The 8,097-nt window shown below is 33.8% G+C and overlaps 2 protein-coding genes across 2 annotated transcripts in view; both read left to right on the top strand.

Moving 5' to 3' along the window:
• LOC136034645 (phospholipase A-2-activating protein-like) overlaps nt 1-1,529 on the top strand; it is a 42,254-nt gene extending 40,725 nt beyond the window's left edge. Inside the window, exon 11 of the mRNA XM_065715946.1 lies at nt 849-1,529. Coding sequence (XP_065572018.1) covers nt 849-1,441 — 593 coding nt within the window. The 3' untranslated portion in view covers nt 1,442-1,529. The remainder of the gene's footprint in view (nt 1-848) is intronic.
• LOC136034648 (elongation factor Tu-like) overlaps nt 1-8,097 on the top strand; it is a 235,032-nt gene that overhangs the window by 173,171 nt on the left and 53,764 nt on the right. The gene's annotated exons all lie outside the window — the stretch shown is intronic.

The raw sequence follows: 8,097 nt of genomic DNA on the forward strand, positions 1-8,097 counted from the left end.
CATCGTCTTTCTCCCATTCCGAATACCCCACCAGCCGGCTTCAGCCCTCATAGTCAGGCAACAATTGTCCCTCAAAAAGAGGTGAGAGTCACCAAGCATTCGCCAGATGTCTGTAGCAAGCTAAGGGAAGGTTGTCACTACTATCCCGATTCAATAAACAAATAAATCAAAAAGTGATATTTTTGGATAATTGGGAAGGAATATATAGCTAAACTAAGTTAGTAACATAAGCTAAACTAAGTTTCTCCAGAACAAGACTACTTTCAGGCAAAATTCTTTACTTTGCTTGATAATAACTTGTACACTAACAAATAATTCCCTTAGAAAATAGCTTTGCTCTGCTATGGAAGCATCACAGTGGATCTGTTAGTATTTAGCTGTAAGCGGCAATAAAATCTCAAAATTCAATTCAGCTTTAAAATAAAAATAATCTAGCCAAAATTAAGAAGCATACACATATGAGTTTATAATAGACTAGAGATAACAATTTGAAACCAATTTGAACGTGGAATCTTTCAATACACCAGTTACTGTGGTATTTGTTATGCCGCCTATGTGTCCTATGGTATTACTTTCATTGTTGCTGACTCTAAGGAAAAAAATGATTTGGCTGACCAGGATTTTTAGGATAGTAATGACATGTACATATCGAAAGCCTAGAATCTTTGCTTGGTCGTTTTTCTTTTCTTTTTTTCTGTGCCAAAAAGTATTTTAGCATTAATATCGAAAAAAGAAAAAATTATTTGACAAAAGTAATCAAAGAAAGTTGCGTAGCCCCAAGTGGTAGTCTTAAATTATTTATTCTGATTAAAACTATTTGTAAGAGACTAACTTGCTTTTCTTTTCAGAGTACATTTTTCCTGTCCTAGATTTGCTCCGACTGGCGGTAATCGAAGAAAATTTTACCCAAAAACTTGTCGATACATTAACACCGTTAGGTTTGATTGAATTACTGAAGAAATATTTCATTCCATCCGCTGGTGTAGTGAATGTCATGCTTAGTACTCGTATCATTGCTAATCTTCTCACGAGTACAATTGGAAAAAAAATCATTTTGCCCGAAGTAGACACAATACTTCTTACTGTTATCGACATCATTGAAAACTGTAAAAACTCCAGTGACAGCCAAAGGAAGCAGCTGAATATAGCCTTATCAACAGTGTTGCTCAATATATCAGTGCTTAACATGCAACATGATTTTAGTATGGAAACTAAAGCATCAATGCTTGATATAATTCGATCCTTACTCGAAAATTGTAGTGATCAAGAAAGTCAGTTTAGAATTTTAGTTGCGCTTGGAACAATGTTGCAAGAGGGAAGAATGAAGCTGGTCGCGTTGAGTCTTGAGTTCACTCCGTTGCTTAACAACCTGAAAAAAGTTACTGACCCGGAAAAACTAGGTCATTGTGCGGAAGACCTCCTAAAAGCGCTTGGTGTTTGACATAGGTTTCCTATTCTTTCATTTTTATGCTTGAAAACCTTGATTCAACTTTAAAGCTTCAGTAATTAATTAAATTGCAAGTATTTTTTTTTTGTTCAGTAGAAATCCTAGTCAACTCTGAAGAGAAGAATACACGCTAAAACTACTCTATATGAAAGTATTTATACGAGAATTATTTTTCATAACGGATACTAACACGATTGAGTAAACATCGTTTTCGCTATAATCAGACCTTCAGTTCCTGGGTTGGTGCCCCTTCGGATCTAAACCAAGAGTAGCTGCTTGCTAACTTACGGTCCCACAGACATTTAAAGCTAGTATAGCAACTCGATAGTTCTAGTATCTTTTGGAAGCCAACAAATAAACTACATGAAATGATGGTATCTCCCTGTATATTAGCTGGAGCTGCCATCGATACTATCTGGCAAAGGCAAAAGTTTAATTCTTAAAACTTCATATTTTTTGCTTCTTGGGGTGGGAGGTAAAACATCGACGGAGGTTTTTCCCCTGTTTTCTTCTGCAATACAATTTGAACTCTGTTTTCATAGCGTAACAAATTTACCTAGTAATGATATCATTCGTACCCTAAATATACATAGACACAAGCAGCCCATCTGCATTATTTTGTTGATTTTCGTAAGCATTCAAAATTAGCAGTTGGCATCCAAGTTTGTTAAATTTCTTGAATGCTGAAGTTAGTAATCTTGCTGCTCTGACTTTAGATCCCGGCACAGGCCCGGCCCAGGTACCGGAGAACCGACTTCAGTTTTATCAAAAAATGTCAAATTTTCGAAAGACTAATCAGTTCAATTTTTTTCAAAGAATAAACTTGTTAAATGTGTTCCATGCACATATGAATGTCGTGGTTTAAAAATTTGATTCTAAAATTTATATTGAATGGCCAAGATAGTGAGCCATCTGACAACATCTAAGAAAAGTTCACACTCTGAATACAGGTAGTTTGACTTACTGCCTTCCAAACTACAAGACATATATACCATTCTGAACTGCACATAATGCAGATGTTTAAAAATTCTTTGAAAAGAGGTGTATTTGTATTTCATAAGCCAATTGCGAGAAAAGTTCTGGAAATCGACTCGTATCCAAAGATTTCCAATGTTCAAGTTACGATTTCGCAAATGTGGCGATCTTTTCGCATTAAGGTGGGGAAATTCCAATGGGATTGCAAATTTTGCTACTGCAAGGTGCTGACGAGAGGTAGAATACCTCATTGAAATTTTGTTATTTTCTAGTTATAGATGTGCAGTATATGTACAATTCAATACCATTATATTAATGTTAACACATTGTGGAATGTTGACAGATATTTCAATGTCACAATACTAAAAAAGAATTATCCAAATTTTTGTTAACTATAGATGGACCTGGTCTCGTCCCATGGTATTAAAATCAACTTTTAATTGAAACTGCAAAAATTGATCAGGCTTTTTGTTGAAAAAAAAAGATAATTGTTTAGTAAATTATTAAACGATTATAGATTAAGTATTGCTTGATTAATCTCAAATATTACAAAATAAAACTGATTTCAATATGTCGCTTTAAGGGCGATCATAGCGCTTTAGTAAGATCTTTTTGTCTAATTAAATGCTGATTATCGTCAACAGGGCACTCAATTGGAGATCAGCCAGGCCATGGATCTCACGTGCTTAAATTTTGCTGAAACCTGGAAGAATTATTTCTCTCATGAATGTCAATTTTAGAAAACTTTTTCCACAAAAGAAGATTTTCAAAGAAAAGGAAAGAGCTACATTAAACCAGAGACAAAAAGAAATAAAGTCAACTAATTTTTGCAAGTGTAAAACTACCATAAAACACAATAAAAAAAATAAATGAAACCCGAAACAAATAGAAATTACAGTAAATGAACCGAGCGACTCAAAACCAGCAGAAACTAAGAGGAACAGGTCTGACGCCCCCGAGCCTTCTTAAGATCAAAACATAATTTACACTTCACTGAAAACAATCCTTGTTTCGAGCTATGTTTTTATGTCTCATCCTGTCGAAAGAAAATGAGAAATAAATCACAATCAAATAAAACAAATAAATCATGACCAAGATCAACAAAAAAAAAATTAATGTGGATTGACAGTTTAATGTATATACTTCATTCCTCAAAATCTCGATAATTTTGGATTCACCAAAGTTAAAAAAGAGAAAACTTTTAAAGTGTATTTTATTTCAGAAAAATAAAAATTATGTTCTGGTATTCAGAAGATACGAGGGGCATCATCCCTGCTCCTCTTAGTTTCTGCTCTAGAGGCTAAGAAAGTAAAAAGGACAATAGAACTTTCAATTGCAACCGAAGAAGCCCCTTTTGAAGGTTCTGCGACAATTCCTCTTATACAAAGTACCTTTGTGAAAATAAAAAGTAAATAATACATTGTGCCCACTTCGCTTATACAACCACCCATTCTATAAAAACTATATGACTGTCTCTAAATTTCGATCGGATGCATTTGAAAGAAGGTATGCGGAGGGGGATAGTTGCTCTCGGATCACTTTTGACTCTTAAAGGGCACTAGAAGTTCCAATTGCCAAACAAATGACCATCCAACAAGGTTTTTACGACCACACTTCCATAAAAACTTACATATCCTTAGGACATAACTTACAGCACTTGCCCCTGGGCTCTGGGGGTTGTATCAACCCCGCAGTTATTGTTATTTTTGGACTATTTGGAACAAAATGATGCTTCAAAATTTGTATTGGATGTATTTAGGGAAAAGAGGGTATAGGGGGGGGGGCTAGTTACACTCGGACCATTTTTGGCTCTTTAAAATGGGTACTAGAACCTCCGATTTTCAGTCGAATGAGCCTACTCCAAAGTTTACAATACCATCCCTTCCTTGGAAATAAGAAATCACTGAAGTGTTATGGCCTTTACAATAGGCAATGCTATAGTGTTACTTATAAGGAATAGACATAGTAACTTGAAAACACGTTGCAGGGGGAGATGTTCGGCTCTATTTTCATTCCTGTCAGCCTCATTTACCTGTCCTAGGTCAACAACTTTTCAAGATTTCAAAAGCCGCTAAATTAGGGTTTTCCTAAGGTCTTTCGGTTATTAAGGGACCATTCTCTACATCTAGCCTCCCTACATAGATATCATGTTATGATTTTATAGTGACCCGGTAAAATATACCTTTTTTGTAACAGGATGACTCTTTCCCTAGAACTGAAATCCTTTATATTTAAGACATTTAAAGAATAAACAGAATAGCAAAAGAAAAGAAAAAACAACACAATCCTGCTATCAAACTGACCCTCTCTTTCTCGATGCTCAAATTCAATTGAACAAAATGAACATGATCAACTAAAATTGATTACGACAAGAAAATCTTTTTACAACTCATGAAATGGTATAGTTTTGTTAATACGATACTTCTGCTAAAGTAGAGAAAGCAGTGGATATTTCAATGTTCCTGTCCGGTTTTTGATGGATAGCCAAGTACTGAAACAAAAATTTTCATGAATAATGATAGGATTATGTCAAGTAAATTAAAAGCATAAAAAATGAAAAGAAGAAAAATGATTACGAAAAATAAAATAAAAAATAGCCTAGTTTTGATAGGATTGGAATGGCCTACCTGTAGAAGGTTATACAAGCTATGATGGTAAAAGTTAAAGATAGGTTAGATTATGTTAGTTTAAGTTAAATTTGGTTATAAATAACAGAAATGGGCTAAAAACCTAAGCTAACCTAACCTGTCGTCATCAAACCTTACACTAAATTGAAAAAGTTGACTAACAACGCTCAGTAAATCCAGGGAGAAAAAAAAAGGTATTTCGGAGATTCACCGGTGAATGTCAACATTCACGGTAAATATATATACATATACATATATATATATATATATATATATATATATATATATATATATATATATATATATATATATATATATATATATATATATATATATATTGTATTATATAACTATATAACTATGTAACTATGTATTATATTGTATTATATAACTATATTATGTTATAATATTACTATATTACGTATATAGCTAACTATATATAACTAACTATGGGCATAATAATATATATTAAGTCCAAAAAAAACACGCATCCGTTCTGGGAAAAACATAAAATGAAACGTTTCTTAAGCACCGAACCAGTGGTCGTGTGTTGCCGAAAAAAGAAGGTTCATTCAAACGAATGTTTAAAGACCTAATTGCTCTTTAATAATAATCTAAGAGATTGCACTACAGAAGTGCTTTATATGAATACGGATTCCACCTCTGATCCTGTTTATTTGGAGGAAATATAGGATGAAGTATGAAAACATGGGTGCTGAGGGGGCAAAAGCTGCTTTCTTGTTTCGGAGACAATTGTTTTTAAATAGCGGGGTTCGATTCCAGCTTGTTTGGAAAAATTCTCTTTTATTTTGAAAAGCAAATGCACCTAAATGAACTCTTCTTTCGAAGCATTTTTGTGCAAAGGTTAAACTCAAGTATGATATTAGCCTAGGATTCTTACCAGTACATAAAGAAACGCGTTAAGGAAAACAATTCTTACTTCACAATATGCAGAGTAATCCTAGTTAGCATATTTTGCAGGAGGTAGAATCTTTATCTTCACTATTTTCCTTGTATTTCCAGTTTTTCTATCACATTTTTTACTATTTGTGTCTATTCTCTAAGTCTTGAAAAGCGATTATAAACAACACCCAATCACCAATAACTAATCTAGCCAAACCTAACCTAATTTTTCAGTATTTGTCTATTAATAAGTTTTTGTGACAAATTATTAGATGGCACTGATGGTGTTTAATTACATAAATGTATATATATATATATATATATATTATTTGAAAACGGAAAAATGCTGTTGAATCTATGTTTTTTTTCAGAATTTTGTTTAAAAAAATTGTATAACAGTGAAAGAAGTGAAGATAATGGTTCTCCCCCTGCAAAATGTGTTGACTATGATTATTCTACATATTCTGAAGTAAAAATCATTTTCTTTACATGTTTCCTTATGTATTGGTAAAACCAAGGGCTTTTGCCCTCAAGTACAAATGTCGGGAGTTGAGGGAATAGTAGTCCCCCTCATATTTAGGATAAAACTTAGACTTGATATTGAAAGGCAGAGAAATTTAGAAAAACAAGTTTCTTCAAATAAAATTAAAGAGGGACACTAATATTCGTAACGAACAGAAATATATATTTATGTAAGGTGGGCTGCCCCGCACAAACAACGCTATTTACGCTTATCCCCCTCGTGATAATTCAACAACAAATGCTCCAGCATAAGAAACATTAAATTTTTTTTTCCAAATGCTCAAAACATGGAAGGGCTTATTTAAGTAATATCATTTTCAATTCAATTGTTTCAAAAGTAATCAGTAGATAAAGCATTTGCACTTACCAGCTTGGTATACTTGTTGCACACGAAATGTTGTTAGTAAAGCAGTAGTAGAGCATTAGCGTAAAAAACAGTGTTAGGGAGGGGGTCTCATATACAGAATAATCTGCATAAGTTAATTTTTAAACTTGCACTTTACTTTTATTATTTTTTTATTTGTATACATAGGCACGGACTTTTCAGCACGCGGCACTCCGGTATTAGATACTGGAGGTTCCATTTTCCTTCAACAGCAGATTTTTGCTAAATAGCGTTTTCATCCTGTCTGGGCCAAAATCACCGTTTTACAGCACAGTTACAGAAATTGTCACTTTATTGCAGCATGATAGTTCTCGTTACTTGAAAAAAAAAAAACACTAAAATTTCAAATTTTCGTTCAAGTTAGCCTTCTTTCAATGCTTCACGACCATTCGTTTGATTCGCACATCCGCTATCATATCCCCTGGGAAATCACCATTTTATATTGAGGCTTGAAATTTCTCGTATAGGGTTGCCTCTTTTTGGGGGGTATATTCTCAATTTTCTACAACTGTGTAAATTTTCTTACGCTAATAACATTCGACGGTTAACTTAAAACACAAAACTGTTCGTATTCAGAATAATTACAAAAAGAAGATACTTTTCAGTAAATATTGTTACCAATATTATATATTTTTTTCAGTTTCTTTTTACAAGCATCATTCTCTGCTGTTTATTGTCATAAACGGCTTGAAAAGAAGTAGGTTTATCTGGTCAATAGTTACTTAATTGCTTGAGTTTTGCCGCGCTTAAATGTTAAACATTTAAGTTTTGATAAGTTTTAATAAATACGCAACCACACTATATCTAAACGTGTTCTGAAACCCGTTTATCGCTGCTATTCTTGTTTACGTTACTCAGCACAATGTCCCCATTGCTCTCTCCAGACGCTCGTTATACCTTATACCTTACTAAGAGTAAAAACTCTAAGCTCTGCAACCTCTATAGACAAACACGGTCTGTTTATTGTATTGATATGTTTTTGAAGAGCTGATTTTCCAAGAATCAAATGCAATGCACGGTTGTGGGCACAACAAGTTTCGTACCGTGAAGCATGCCCACAGACTATTGTTTCTCAGGTAAAAAGTGGAATCTACCCTCTCCTCTGCGACCTCCTCCAGAATCGGTGTGGTAAAACCTTCTTGCGGATGTGACTAAGAAGTCACCTTAGCAGTAATATCTTTATTAGTTGACGCATGAAGCAAGACCCGATCTTAGCCCCATTTTAATCAATAATGTCG

Source organism: Artemia franciscana, chromosome 13 (assembly GCF_032884065.1).
Source record: "Artemia franciscana chromosome 13, ASM3288406v1, whole genome shotgun sequence".
NCBI classification, from domain to species: domain Eukaryota; kingdom Metazoa; phylum Arthropoda; class Branchiopoda; order Anostraca; family Artemiidae; genus Artemia; species Artemia franciscana.